Source organism: Schistocerca gregaria, chromosome X, assembly GCF_023897955.1.
Source record: "Schistocerca gregaria isolate iqSchGreg1 chromosome X, iqSchGreg1.2, whole genome shotgun sequence".
Taxonomy (NCBI): Eukaryota; Metazoa; Arthropoda; class Insecta; order Orthoptera; family Acrididae; genus Schistocerca; species Schistocerca gregaria.
In genome coordinates, this window is record NC_064931.1 from 251348621 (window position 1) to 251365264 (window position 16644).

Genomic DNA, 16644 nt, shown 5'->3' on the forward strand with positions numbered 1-16644 from the left:
TCTTTATGAAACGATATGTTGTGAAAACAGCTGATGAGAAATTTGACCCCATCACACTAGTTGCCTCACTCCTCGATGGACGGGACTGTTCGCTTATGTTGAATCACTGTCCTATTTTTTCAAGAGCCGTTAGTACAAATTTCGTTAAAAACCAATGCGAAATTTTCTCAAAAAATCTATGAATCTCAGACGAAATGGTAATTTATATTGACTGTTCAGTCCCTTAGTTGGGTTCACGACTTGCAGACAGTATTACAATGTGTATTTTTCGTTTTACAGTAATTGTGATCGGTTTATGGTTTACTAGGAGATCCTTTTCTATTTGTCTTAAACACTTTTAAAACTGAAGCAAACACATAAAAAATGGGCAAGAAGACCATCGTCGTGGTTGTGTGTGCAGGAATGAAACACACCGCCGCAGCGCTCTGGCGTGGACTGTAAACAGTTTGTTTGCCTCAGCTGACAGAAACGATGAACTGGCCGATATGGTTTTCATTTAGGATCAAGGAGCCGCGGGTGGAAGCCGCACAGTCTTAGGCGCCTTGCGCGGTTCGCGCGGCTCCCCCCCCCCCCCCCCCCCCTGTCGGAAGTTCGTTTCGTCCCTCGGGCATGGGTGTGTATGCTGTCCTTAGCGTAAGTTTGTTCAAGTTAGATTCAGTAGTCTATAAGCCTAGGGACCGATGACCTCAGCAGCTTGGTCCCAAAGGAACGTACTACTAATTTAAATTTTCAAATACGATCAGGGAGATCAGAATTCTGGTGCTCCTGTTGCTGCCTGTATGTATATTGCATGTTGTCCTGGCAGACGACATCCCACTCCAAGGACATTTGTGTCAGTAACACGTCGTTTGAGAGAGACAGATCGCTATGCACATCTGATGGTCAGATCAGTCCATGGCGTGCAGCTAACCTCTGAGTACTAGTATTCGGCAGCGTTCCACAGAATGCAGAAGCGCCTCCTGGATCTGCTAGGCGTCGTCGCGGTCCCCTAGCACTGACTATCGCAGGTGCATCTCCGAAATGAAGAGTTAGCGACCCAAATGTTCTTGGAGTGGGATGTCGTCTGCCAGGAAGACGTGCAGCATACGAACGAGCAGCAGCAGCTGCAGGATTTTGACCTTTCTGTCCCTTTCCATACTTCGTAGTCTTCTAACAACCACAACAACTGACTGTCAGCAGGCCTCTGTGACCGAGCGGTTCTAAGCACTTCAGTTCGGAATCGCGCTGCTGCTACGGTCGCAGGTTCGAATCCTGCCTCGGGCATGGATGTGTGTGATGTCCTTAGGTTAGTTAGGTTTAAGTAGTTCTAAGTCTAGGGTACTGATGACCTCAGACGTTAAGTCCCATAGTGCTTAGAGCCATTTTTGAAGTGACTGTATGTTTAGAATGCACGCGGCGCAGTGTTTCCTTCGTGCACACACTACCACGAAGTTGCCTCATAAACAAATCGTTTCCGGCAATAAGTTGTAACAGAACTTTTAGTTTTTTTGTTAGTGTGAATTCCACCAGTAATCTTTGAAGTCAACAATTACTGGTCACCCTATATGGTGAGATACTATCAAGACGGTCAATTATTAATAAAAACGAAACCGTTCTACAGTACAGTAGGTACAGCACATGCCACTGAAGATCACACTCAAAAAATCACTAACGTAAATATAACTCACAAATTAGATGTTTTCCAAATTTTAAGAGTGATCTGTCACTCAAATGATGAGTAGCCACTATGAACTCTGCCGTAACAAGGTCGTGGCGTGTGACATTATACACCATAAAAAAAAAAAAAAAAAAATTGCATCACCTCCGTTCCGAGAGTTACGGAACCTGTACAGAAAATTAGAATGGAGATCAACATAAACATCATTTCCGACCTTTTTATTGCTCATGAAAGCCACACACTGCATGTTGTACCACCATAAAGCGAGACCTTCAGAGGTGATGGTCCAGATTGCTGTACACACTGGTACCTCTAAAACCCAGTAACACATCCTCTTGCATTGATGCATGCCTGTATTCGGCGTACATACTATCCAAAAATTCATCAAGCACTGTTGGTCCAGATTGTCCCACTCCTCGACGGCGATTCGGCGTAGATCCCTCAGAGTGGTTGGTGGGGCACGTCATCGATAAACAGGCCTTTTCAATCCATCCCAGGCATGTTCGATAGGGTTCATGTCTGGAGAACATGCTGGCCACTCTAGAAGAGCGATCTCATTATCCTGAAGGAAGTCATTCACAAGGTGTCCACGATGGGGGCGCTAATTGTCGTCCATGAAGGCGAATGCCTCGCCAATACGCTGCCGATACGGTTGCACTACCGGTCGGAGGATGGCATTCACGCTTCCTTCAGCGGTTACGGCGCCTTCCATGACCACCAGCGGTGTACGTCCCCCCCCCCCCCCCATAATGCCACCCCAAAACTGCAAGGAACCTCCACCTGCAATCGCTGGACAGTGTGTCTAAGGCGGTCAGCCTGACCGGGTTGCCTCCAAACAAATCTCCGACGATTGTCTGGTTGAAGGCATATGCGACACTCATCGGTCAAGAGAACGTGATGCCAATCCTGAGCGGTCCATTCGGCATGTTGTTGAGCCCATCTGTATCGCGGTGCATGGTGTCGTGTTTGCAAAGATGGATCTCACCATGGGCGTCGGGAGTGAAGCTGCGCATCATGCAGTCTATTGCGCCCAGTTTCAGTCGTAACACGACTTCCTATAGCTGCACGAAAAGCATTATTCAACATAGTGGCGTTGCTGTCAGGGTTTCTGCGAGCCATAATCCGTACGTAGAAATCATCCACTACAGTAGTAGCTATTGAACGGCCTGAGCGAGGCATGCCATCGAATGCCCGAGGTAGGATACGAACTTGCGACCGTAACAGCAGCGCGGTTCCAGACTGAAGCGCCTAGTACCGCTCGGCCACAGTGGCCAGCTGTACCTCCTCCTGGTGGAATGACTGGAACTCATTACCGAGCGAGGTGGCGCAGTGGTTGGCACACTGGAGTCGCATTCGGGATGAGGACGGTTCAAAGCCGTCTCCGGCCATCCTGATTTAGGTTTTCCGTGATTTCCCTAAATCGTTTTAGTCAAATGCCGGGATGGTTTCTTTGAAAGGGCACGGACGGTTTCCTTCCCTATCCTTCCCTAATCCCAGCTGGTGCTCCGGCTCTAATGACCTCGTTATCGACGGGACGTAAACACTAATCTCCTCCTCCTCTTCTGGAACTGATTAGATGTCGGACCCCCTCTGTCTAATAGGCGATGCTCATACATGGTTGTCTACATCTTTGGGCGGGTTTAGTGACATATCTGAACAGTCAAAGGGACTGTGTCTGTGATACAGTATCCACAGTCAATGTCTATCTTCAGGAGTTTTTTTATGTGTGTATATGCACAAACAGATGTAGAAGAGAACAACGACAATCTTTATTTAGCTTCCATATTATTTCTTGAAATGTAGGTGACACAGGCTGATCTGTTGAGCAAAGTGTGCAGCAGCCTGACATTTCCAATCTCTTTCCGAAATCATATAAATAACTGCAGTATCTTGAACACAAAATTACATACAGCAAAACGTCTAACGAAATCGGAAGAAGCAACGGTTCATTTATTCTGAGATATGGCTTTATGGTCTTCCTTTCCCCCTTCTCATTTGGCTACTTTAATTTTGAAAATGCTGAAGAGAAATGGAGAGGACTTTCAGCCTACCATATAACCAATTATCATTACTATAAAATTAAAAATGAAAATGAAAAAATAGAGTTTAAACACGCAAATAAACAAGGTGGTTTTAGAAGTGAGTGTAGCACAATGCACTGTTTGCAAGTCGGGAAAGAAACTGAGGAACTGAACAATGACAATGAAGTACCATTCTGATATTCATAGATTTTGATAAGGCTTTTGACTCAGTTTCATCGTAACCTGTACTAACAGCCATTGAGAAACGGGGCAGTGATTCAGTTTAGGTTAGTATACTGGAAAAGATATTCCCCAATCTGATTTTCTTCATTATACATGTTTTTTTTTTTTTTCTTTGAAAGCCTACTACTGGGAAAACAATGGGTTTGTTTATGAGTAACTTTCTGCTATCACTCACGATAATCCTTTATTATATTTTAATGTACGCGTTTTGGAAAATGATTTCTAAATTATAGTGTGCATTTCTTTATATTATGCCATTTTTTGATGTTTTCGATGTGTGAGGTTCTGATTTGTTTTATTGACTTTACTGCAATATATAAAAAACGCTCAGTTTTTCGTTTGTTATTGATTTTTATATGTAGTTAGTGGCAAAATTTGAAAGAAGCTGTACTTACAGTCTTCTCATGGTCCATTTGTGCAGAGTCTCACACATGTAAAACAACACTCACAACTGTCAGTGCACAGTACACATCGAAATAACGAACATATATAACCAGTTACAAAGATGCTTTTAGATGTAGTTGACAGAGGTAATGTCACAAGTCCTCCACAGATATGATTCTGTATGGAAGGTATTCATCAGAACAATGTGTATTACAATTTTCTTACATCTACTTTACAATGGTGTTTATTTGTATATATTTTTATGTTACTACTTTTATTCAAGCATATTGTCGAAGCATCTGAAGAAATTCACCGATTCACTTTCTAGTTTTTCATTTTTCTTCATGTGCTTCGACAATGTACATAAAAAAGGTAGAAGCACATAGAAATAAACACTAATGTAAAACAGATATAAGCAAATTGTACTCCAGATTGTTAAGATAAATACTTTCTGTGCAAAAGCATATCTGTGGTGGACCTGTAACATTCTCTCTGTCAATCACATCAATAAACACCTTTGTAACCGTTTGTCTATGCAAGTTATTTCGATTTGTACTGTGCACTGACAGTTTGACAGTTGTGAGCGATCTTTAACATGTGTGAGACTCTGCACAAATAGACCATAAGAAAACTGTAACTACAAGTTCTTCCAAATTTCGCCACTAACTACGCATAAAAATCAATAACCAGCTAAAAATTGTACGTTTTTTATATGTTGGAGATAAGCTACAAAACAAAGCATAACCCCACACATCGTCAGCAAAACCAAAAATGGCACGATACTAAGAAACACACACACTTGAAAATGGGAGTCATTTTCCTAAACGAATCATTTAAAACATAATGAACGAAAATCGTGACTGGTAGCAGAAAGTTATTTATAAACAAACCCATCATATTCGCCAGTGCTGCAGCTTCCACTAGACTGCATCAGAAAAGAATGGACTTTCAAATTGAAAGAGGAGACAGACAAAGAGATTTCATATCACCCAAATAACTCCACAGGAAAGTGACAATTTGGTTCTGAGTTGAAGACAATGTGCGATAACTTGTTGAGGTGCCACACTAATCTGTAGTGTGGTAAGAGGTTTAGGGAATAGTTCGTTGTCATTTTGATAACGTGATGAGTCAAAGCAGAACTTTTCGTTGACTGGGTTCATTATTTCCCAAAAACAAATGGTTCAAATGGTTCTGAGCAGTATGGGACTTAACATCTGAGGTCATCAGTCCCCTAGAACTTAGAAGTAATTAAACCTAACTAACCTAAGGACATCACACACATCCATGCCCGAGGCAGGATTCAAACCTGCGACCGTAGCGGTCGCGCGGTTCCAGACTGAAGCGCCTAGAACCGCTCGGCCACTGCGCTCGACATAGTTTCCCACAATACGATCACCCCGATATCCATTTAACTGCGTCACAGGTGCTCGCTTATGCAGCCCAAACTTATCTTCACGACTGTGACATAAGGGGAACAAACCAAGTGTATAAAATTTCTTGCAGGTCGATTTTATGGTGCATGTATGGTACTGGTCCGTTGTTAGTCTGAGGAAATTATTAAAAAAAAGGACGTGAAAATAAGGTATAGAGCTAAATAAGCTTACAATATGTGCTGCTATTTGGAACAAAACTTTTACCGAAATACTGTAGGAAAAAACGTTCAAATGTGTGTGAATACCTAAGGGACCGAACTGCTTAGGTCATTGTCCCTAGACTTACGCACTACTTAAAGTAGCTTAAACTAACTTATGCTAAGAACAACACACACATCCATGCCTGAGGGAGGACTCGAACCTCCGGCGGGAGGGGCCGCGCAGTCCACGACAGGATGCGTTAAACCCCGCGACCACTCCGTGCGGCACTGTAGGAAATGTCGAGACATTTACCTGGAGTGATTTCTGAGTACTGTAACGCCTGAAACTGTATTTCATAAACCATCGTTCCAGAACAATATTTTTTTCGCTTAACACGGTAGTTCCTGTTAATGCATAAATCGTCTGTGAACCATTATTGGTGGCCGCCAACGCATCGCTGACGAATTAGATTTACTGTCTTTAACACAGGCTATAATTGGAACAAGTCTGTGCAAAATATTTACAGATGGCTGTAACAAGGAATCCCATGTCTAAATAGAGGTCAGTCATCATCATCTGAAATGAAATTAACAACGTAATTAAGCTTACAGCTCCGCTTCATCAATGTGCGTAGCTCCCGAAATTAATTGACCTGATGTAATAAAATATTTAAAAACTGATACCACCCCCTTCCCTTCCCTTCTGATACATACGGTGGAAAACCGCTGCCAAGAGCGCGCCTACGCTGCCGCACTCAGCCATTCGCGCTCGCACATGTACACATACAGATGCACACAGAAGAATACGCATTTTTTGTGTTGAGGTTTAACATCGCAACTGTCAGACGGCTGTTCTACACCCTTCTACTCTCAGTTCGAGTGAAGCGTTCTGAGATGTGTAGAATGCTAAAAGAGACAAAGGCCTCGACCCGTTGCATGTTAGAATACACAGAGTGGTTGCTGAAAAGCCGCGCTCCGCCGCCGACTGGGGCTGAGGGTATCTTCACGGAGAGGCAAGTGTGGCGTGAGGTCAAGAATAAAATAAACCGAGATACTGTGTCGGTGTTAAGAATAAGAGATACTCACTCTCCTTGTACTGCAGAACGTTGTGGTGCTTTTCGTGAATAACTACGCAACGGAAACAGCCTTTCCTGGAACAAAAGGAAAAAAGTGTGAGACACTCCGTTCAATCTTAAAATTTGTGGATAGACAGGGTAGTAGAGAGAGAAATATGCTACACTCGAGACAATCACTGAGCTGTTAGCCAACTTATTACATATTTCATAGATCATTTGTACGAAGTCTGTCGAAATGATATGTAACAACCAATTTACATGCTTCATATATATGATTTGTTTATGACTATTGATACACGTTGGCCATTTAGAAGTTGCTAAATACTACACTGGCTTCAATCAAATAAGAATGAAATCTGTTAATACTACTCATGTAAGCAGTAATACACTTAAATTTATTTATTGCTTTTTTTTAGTTACTCACGATATCAGTTTTAACTAAAATTCATTTATTGAGCATGAATTCTCCAGAAGAAAGGTTAGGCTAGTTTTTTTTGCGTCTGTTAAACACATTACGATATTGGGCAACATATCGAAAAATTTTGGCTCCACACTGATCTAATTTCTGAGTTACTGACAGCTTTGGTAATGAGGAATAAAACTCATCTTTTCTTGTACTGTTGTACCTGTGGACTGCCATATCCTTCTCAAATTTATGATAGAGTGTTTCTGAAGAATATCGCTGTTGGGAAAGACTTCAGGCATGAAGCAGTGCATATCGTCGACAGTAATATTCACACAGTGCCAGCGGTTACTTCTGCGTGTCCCATGGAAGCCCAGGTGATTGTCCCCCATAGCATAATACTGTGCTAATTGGCCAGTGTCCGTGGCACGGCGCGTGTTTCGAGTAGCCGTTCGCCCGGTCACGAACATCAGGCTGGCTTGACAAGAAATATGAGTCATCCTACCAGCAAACACATCTCCATTGATCAATGATCCATTCTTTATGGTCCTGGGCTCTGCAATCGTAACTGACGACGTCGCTGAGTTAATGGGAAAACTTAGGGGTAGTCTGTTGACGAGTCCCGTGTTCTAAAATGTGAGATGAACGGTGTGCTACAAAAAATATGTATCTGCAGCAGCATTGTACTCTGTGACAGATCGCTGCTTTATAGAGCGGCAAGCCTACGTCATCCACGTTCTGCGATGAGTCGTGCACGTCCCGCATTTTGTCGCTTACTCGACGACAGTAGCAAGCAATCAGCCAAACAACTTCATCGTATTCGAGATACCGATTCCCAGTCACCGTGCCACAAAAACTTATCCGTTGTCCACGTCGAATATGTCAGTAGATTTCCCAATTTGCTGGCCGAATCGTCACTAGAATGAATCCCCAATCGTCTCTGCTTCACTTATGTACGGTGTTTCAAAATTCCTATTATACGTTTTTATGGGTTGTGGAGGGGACTTCAGAGATAACAATTTTATACGAAATCCATGTCCGGAAATGTACCGTTTGGATATAAAGTAAGTTTTAAGCGTAGATCACTTTCATATCTCCCGCTTCACGGTACAGTACACGATGACGATGTTAAGCTATAGTCTTACAACAGCCTTTTATGTCATAAACCGGTCCGCTAAATAAATTAATATTGTAGTGCATCCACAAGATTGAGTTTTTCATTTATAACTGTGAAATTACTACGCCACGCAGCGACGGAAGAATGAATCTATATCAAGAACGTTAGTATAATGAAAATCAAATACATAAGCGAAAATAATGGTTCATTTTGCATCCTGTGCTATTTATATTCAAGCAGTGAGTATTGTGGGATAAAGTTATCAATGTTGGAAATGAACATTAAAAGTAGTGCGAGATCTTAAGTCAACAATGCGTAACGCTCGTATTTGTAAAATGTTTATGCTTTTGCATAGGCGTTCGCGGCGTCATACTGAAAAATAATACACAACCGTTTGTGATTTGTTCACGGTGAATTTTCTTCTGTGGGACTACACAACGTTACAGATGTATAAGAGCCGGCCATGGTGGTCTAGCAGTTCTAGGCGCTCAGTCCGGAACCGCGGAACTGCTACTGTCGCAGGTTCGAATCCTGCCTCGGGAAAGGATGTGTGTGATGTCCTTAGGTTAGTTAGGTTTAAGTAGTTCTAAGTTCTAGGGGACTGATGACCTAAAATGTTAAGTCCCATAGTGCTCAGAGCCAGCCAGATGTATAAGAGCGCAGCAGATACTGAAAAGTAACTAGTTAGTAGGATTCTAGCATCCTCTCTGATTCTACAACAGACAACACGGATAGCTGAGAATCCGACATAATTTTATGTGGTGTTGTAATGCATGCATTGGAATTAGTGGGCGTCACTTTGAACAGCTGTTGTGAGCTGAAGTTATTGTTAGAAGGAGTAAAATGTCGATATCAATAAAGAACTAACTATTCATTTCCGACCATTATTTAATTATTTATTTATTTGTCTATTTACTTATTCATTTGTCTCACTTGGTAACACTGGGTCAAATGGTTCAAATGGCTCTGAGCACTATGGGACTTAACTTCTGAGGTCATCAGTCGCCTAGAACTTAGAACTAATTAAACCTAACTAACCTAAGGACATCACACATATCCATGCCCGAGGCAGGATTCGAACCTGCGACCGTAGCGGTAGCTCGGCTCCAGACTGTAGCGCCCAAAACCGCACGGCCACTCCGGCCGGCCTGGGCCATTCAAAAACTCTCTTACATCTAACCAAACGTTCTTCGCGAGATCATCATTATAATTCTGCTCTTTACTCTCTCTTTGACGACTTCGCCTTTCAACCATTCCCACAGGTAAAAATCTAAGGGAGTAAGTTCCGCGGACTTCGGTAGCCAACAAAGGTGACCATTTCTGCAGATCCACCTTCCGGGGAGTGATAAGTTTAGATGGTTAGATGATGTGCCACCTTACTACGAGAATGTGCACAGGGGCCTCGTCGTACTGGAAACCATACCCAATAACGTTGGAAGCTCGTTTTCAGAATAGTATATGTAACGGGGCCCTGTGTGCGGTAACACAACAGACCCAATACTGAATACACTGATTGCCTACTATGACGCACCAAACATTTACAGAGAAACGTTCTGGAAAATGTGGCTCTACGAAGGAATGTGGGGCTTTGTCGGATCAGTGATTGGAGCTATAAGTGTTACTGTTATCGCTACAACTGAAATTGGCTTCTTCAGTAAACACAGTTAGAGGGATCGGACCTTGCCCCCTGAGATTTTTGCCTGTGGATATAGCTGAAAGGCGAAGTCTACACAGAAAAAGTAAACATAAGAGACGAATTGGTCCTTAGGATTATGAATAGTGCTGTCTAAGTAAAACAACGCCAAAACGACCTCAGAATAGCTACACGTGGTGTTGTCAACAAAATTAAAAAAGAGCATTTAACCCAGAGGTGAAATTTATAAATTCAATCATTTACCTTTATTTAACATCTTTTGCGGTCATTTGTTTGGTCTAAATTCTATCACCTGTATCTCTGTAATAATGAAAAGCTGAACACCTGTTCCATGGAACGCTTATACGAATTAGCTTATACTGCCGCCTCCTATAATATTTACAGTTCCTCTTGAAACACGTTGTATGATTATAATAAAAATCGTAATAATAATAATAATAATAATAATAATAATAATAATAATAATAAACCCATGAACAGTAACGAATATATGAAATTATTATATAATTAATTATATTAATTGTGTTAAGCAACTTATTTATTAGGTTCTTCTCAAATGTGACGAAATTTCACGGAAATGTAAGGCAGCAATCCAGAGGGAATCAAATGTAGAGAAGAAGATGATAAGTAAGATTAGCAGATGAGATGGCAGAAAGAAAATGGAAATTGGTAAGGATGAAAAAGACGTGGGCGGTTTATAACGTAACAGATACTGGTTCACAAGAAAAACTGATCGGCTACGCCGAGACGGAATCTACGCCAATGATGATAAAGTAAGATTTAATCCCCTATTGGACGGAGATTGTTTTGAATAAGACGCAAGCTACAGGGTAGCTTGTTTCAGAATTTTATGGCTGACTGGAGCGAGAGATTGCGAGATCTTTAGCATTATGCATAAGTTCAGCCAAGATGCTGCGAGTGGTGATAGGTATAGAGGAGATCGGTGACCAAGAAAGCGATTCAGAGGGTAACTGGTAGGTTTTCTACCTGTAGGTTCGATCAACACTTGAGTATTATGGAGATGCTTCGTGAAGTCAAGTGGAAATCCCAGGAGGAAAAATGACGTTCATTTCGCGAAACAGCAATGAGAAAATTTAGAGAACCGGCATTTGAGGTTCACTGCAGAACCATTCTGTTGCAGCCAGCGTAAATTGCGAGTAAGGACCACTAAGATAAGACAAATTAGGCCTCCTGCCGAAGCACAAAGACAGTCGTTTCCCCTCGCTGAATTTACGAGTGGAATAGGAAAGAAAATGATTAGTAGTGCTACGAGGTACTCTCCGCCATGCACCATATGGTGGCTTGCGGGGTATGTATGTACATGTAAATGTATATATAGATGTAAATGAAGATAACAGAACGAATTAAAATGACCTCGTCATTCCGGTCGTAGCCACACTAACAGCACAGAACATTGACGTGATGAAACGACCGAATATCACATACCGTACGCAAGCGTTTGACAGAACTAAGGCCTGGACTATTTTTTGTTTAGTTTCTGCTGGAAATATTTTTTCGAAATTTTTAGATTGCGCGTATTCAAAAGAGGAGTTAAAACATAAATTTTGTGCACTACCAAAATTTAAGAGTAGATTCTCGGGATGTTATGGGTAATCGAATTCAGTCATAATACAATATTCCGTTATGAGCGAAATAGTGCTCATAGCTCGTTTAAAAGAGTATTAACTTTTGATAGTATGGGCTCTGTTCATCTTTATCCCGAAAGAATCAAGTTAGGTAATAGCAATTCACACTCAAAGCGTCTCTGCTTCGTACAGAACTGAGATAAGGCGATGAATAGTTGTGTAGACAGGCGCTGGTCGAAAGAGTATTGGCTGAAGAGTTACGGGGTACTACTCACCCCTAGAAATGAAGCACATTAAGTCGGTGTCAGTTTACGTACACCATCGCTACCGCTATTACGTTCGCCTGCAGCACTTCGTGGGCAACTCTCAAAATTGAGGTAGCAAACTTCGTAAGTGCGTAAGCACTTCCAGGTGCCACCACAAGTGTCAAAATGCGATGAACCCTTTAAACCCATTAGCCACTGCATAGAGCCACAAGTTATGTCAACAATGGAAGAAAGAAGATACTAGAGAAGTAATGAGCAATTTTTTCTGGTACCAGATAACTGCCACTGAGTTTTAGTGATAGTAAAAATTATTATTTAACACAAATATAGAAAAATTCACGGTATTTTAGTGGCCATCAATGAGACCAAAAGCTGATTTTATGGTAGGGTCGCCAATTGTTCTCACGAAGCTAAGTGGATCCTCGCTGAAGTTCTCCCACCAGAGAGAAATCGTTTTCAGCGCCGGAGACAGAACACGCTCCTTCACATTGCAGCACGATGGATTAACCGCTGGTTTTGGATGTGGGTGCATACTGACGATACTGCGAAATGCAAAATGAAATTATTGTAAAAGGAAATCGAATAAAACTCATTGTGAAGAAAACAGAGATTTTCCCGCAAGTGAATACTATACAAGGCAAAAACATGTAGGTAAACAGAAAATTATGTCCACGTAGTATGAAATGGGAGAGGGAAAAAGCTGTGAGGCCATGTTACAGATATGACAGCCAATTTGTAATGCGCCATCGTAGATGCAACTCGTAATTTGTAAATGGAAAGACAGTCATGTAACATACGAAACGGACAGACCACTGGAATACTTTCATCAGAATAGTCAGAACGGGAAATCAACTATACTTACTCATAACAAATGATGATTTCACTCTGTTATTTTACTGCAACCAGTAACACTACGAGTACATCATAGACTCTACGATTTTACGCGAGGCTCAACTTACAGAATTAGGTACCTATAACAACAGACGCGAATATTACAGAGTTTGTGATGATGACGATGATGATGTCTGGATTGTAGGGCGCTAAACTACGCGGTTATCAGCGCCAGTACAAATTCCCAATCTTTTCGCAGTCCAGTCTTGCCACTTGCATGAATGATGATGAAATGATGAGGACAACCCAAACATCCAGTCATCTCGAGGCAGTGAAAAATCCCTGACCCCGCCGGGAATCGAACCCGGGACCCCGTGCTCGGGAAGCGAGAACGCGACCGTGAGACCTCGAGCTGCGGACTACAGGGTCTAAGCAATTAAACTACGAACCTAAAAAGTACATAATTGCCATGTGATGTTCGTGAGCTTGGAGCCGTGATTTGAAACAGCTTAGGTTTAATTGTATTAGGTAGATATTTTCATACAATGCCATCAGACTGAACGTGTAATTGTTCTAAAGACGCTACTGTCCATTGGCAATTTTCCGTGGGGAAACAAATATTTGGTGCATATTTTGGGTCATGGATGAAGTATCAAAGCGATAAGCGGTTTGGGAATCTGTAACTGTTACCATACGAAATAAGAAAACATACGAAATGACTGACAACATCCGCACTCAAAGGGTAAATAGTTGTATCATAAAACTCGTACATCGAGACGTAGTTGTAATCGCAAAGATAAAGATACCTATAGCAATAATGTAACTGCAGGGGCCAAATAACATAGTTGTGAATGAGACTATAAATTTGTTGTATCAGTCTAGATGATAGCTGCAATGTAGGTGTGACAGCTCTTATAAAGTTGTAGTTCTGAGTAGGGTGTTTAGTAATAATAAACTATTATAGCATCCGGCGTACTTTGGAGCTAAAGCTCTACTGTTGAGAACTATAATTCATGTTTTCTAATTAACATCTCTGCCAGTTTAGCTCCTTGGATCAAACTCATCGAGACAGTTATTAATATTGTGAGTTTACTGTTTCAGACGAAATTTAATGTAAAACTCATTTCCGAATAAAATTTTGATGTTTATCTTCATTCTGCCACTGAATATTTGCCATCTACATCATTGCAAAAAATCCTTATGGGGATATACACTTTTCAGAATTTGACATTTTCGATACGTACTGCAAGTCTCAGGTGACTGCTTACAACTTGTTACTTCCAGTACCACGGAGTTTGTTTCTCCATTTATGGATTCTATTAAGAAACAACGTTCAGATTATTTTTATTCATGCTTACGTTTATACTGAAATAAACACTGTAGACGGCGTGACAAGGCAACTTGAATGTAAATATCTTAACTTCACATTCACAACTATTTTTTACATTAAATTTCAGCAGATGTTGTATCCGTGTAAAATTAACAGCTATATAGTTACGTTTAAAGCTAGATGGAAAACTGAAGCAGATGTAAAGCTGGAAACTAGAAAAATAGTTCTTGAAAATGGAGTATGAGCTCCGAAACGTTTCGGTTGTTACAAGAATAATAAACAGACTGACCGGAGACATTATCCTAATCTAAGACTTACATTCATGATAAGTCTGCTGACAAATATGGTAGTTAAGAACGTAAAGCTATAGCTACCTACCAAGGTTTATTAATTATTATTTTGAATAACAAAAAATATCTTTCACCCCCACCACACACACACACACACACACACACACACACACACGCGCTCACTTTTTTCCTCAGTCTGCAACCATTTTACAAAACTAGCCATTGACTTCTTGGGATCTACTGTTAACAAGTTAGCTTTAGTGTTTGCAAGAAAATAATAAATGAGAACACAGTTTCCTCTGAAAAAATAGTCATATAAAACAACGTGTGGCAAAGAGGTTTCCGTTTCAGTAATGAAAAATCAGCGTGTCCTTCATGATTTACATCGATTCAGTCTTGTTGGTGGCCATAGTTCATATTAAGGGCCTACCTTACATTATTCAGGCATTAGCGTTATTCCTTCGCCATGATCACAAGTTTGTCTTAAAGAACGGCGATTTAAACAGTGGTTCGGAGAAGTGCACATTACGTTTTGTATTCGCCAATTGGGTAATTTTTTTTCAAATAATAATATTTAGAAGGACGATAAGGAAACAATACGAAAAGCCTTTATTGCTGCCTTTGTATTGGAACCAGCAGCTTGTCCCAGTAGGCGACATAGGTAGCCAGGAGAAATATGGATGCGCGACGACGTTGCAATTTTTCTTCACGGAAGAAAAATATGGCCACAATTTCCGCCTGTGGGCGAACACCCTGGAAGCGGAACGCTGCTTGCAAGAAAATCTACTGCTTGTCAACAGCATGGCAGGATCTTCTGGGAGTCTTCCGCTACCAACGTTCAGTATGACGTCACTACCCAGTTAGTAAAAAACTACAATTCGAGGAACGTTATAATGCCGTAAGGTTTTTGAGTACTCAAACCGCAAGTAAAAAGAGAAAGACCTTTCCGGTAACCAACTGTAGATATTTATGAGAAAACTAGAGAATATGAATCTGGACAACCAGAACGGGATTTGAATATTGTTCCTCCCGGAGACGAATGAAATCTCTTAAACTATTTCTACATATATCAAAGAAATAACAATCAGAAATATGCGTTCCGACACATTGTCTTTCATCTTACTCATAGCGGAAAATGCAGATTGAAAACTTCTAAAAAAATGGCATACACTCCTGGAAATGGAAAAAAGAACACATTGACACCGGTGTGTCAGACCCACCATACTTGCTCCGGACACTGCGAGAGGGCTGTACAAGCAATGATCACACGCACGGCACAGCGGACACACCAGGAACCGCGGTGTTGGCCGTCGAATGGCGCTAGCTGCACAGCATTTGTGCACCGCCGCCGTCAGTGTCAGCCAGTTTGCCGTGGCATACGGAGCTCCATCGCAGTCTTTAACACTGGTAGCATGCCGCGACAGCGTGGACGTGAACCGTATGTGCAGTTGACGGACTTTGAGCGAGGGCGTATAGTGGGCATGCGGGAGGCCGGGTGGACGTACCGCCGAATTGCTCAACACGTGGGGCGTGAGGTCTCCACAGTGCATCGATGTTGTCGCCAGTGGTCGGCGGAAGGTGCACGTGCCCGTCGACCTGGGACCGGACCGCAGCGACGCACGGATGCACGCCAAGACCGTAGGATCCTACGCAATGCCGTAGGGGACCGCACCGCCACTTCCCAGCAAATTAGGGACACTGTTGCTCCTGGGGTATCTGCGAGGACCATTCGCAACCGTCTCCATGAAGCTGGGTTACGGTCCCGCACACCGTTAGGCCGTCTTCCGCTCACGCCCCAACATAGTGCAGCCCGCTTCCAGTGGTGTCGCGACAGGCGTGAATGGAGGGACGAATGGTGACGTGTCGTCTTCAGCGATGAGAGTCGCTTCTACCTTGGTGCCAATGACGGTCGTATGCGTGTTTGGCGCCCTGCAGGTGAGCGCCACAATCAGGACTGCATACGACCGAGGCACACAGGGCCAACAACCGGCATCATGGTGTGGGGAGCGATCTCCTACACTGGCCGTACACCTCTGGTGATCGTCGAGGGGACACTGAATAGTGCACGGTACATCCAAACCGTCATCTAACCCATCGTTCTACCATTCCTAGACCGGCAAGGGAACTTGCTGTTCCAACAGGACAATGCACGTCCGCATGTATCCCGTGCCACCCAACGTGCTCTAGAAGGTGTAAGTCAACTACCCTGGCCA

At 42.3% G+C, this 16644-nt stretch overlaps 1 protein-coding gene across 1 annotated transcript in view; it reads right to left on the reverse strand.

The window, feature by feature from the left end:
- The window catches only part of LOC126298759 (uncharacterized), a 628974-nt gene that overhangs the window by 447487 nt on the left and 164843 nt on the right, over nt 1-16644 (reverse strand). The window contains exon 3 of the mRNA XM_049990206.1: nt 6965-7029. Within this exon, the coding sequence (XP_049846163.1) occupies nt 6965-7029 (65 nt within the window). The remainder of the gene's footprint in view (nt 1-6964; nt 7030-16644) is intronic.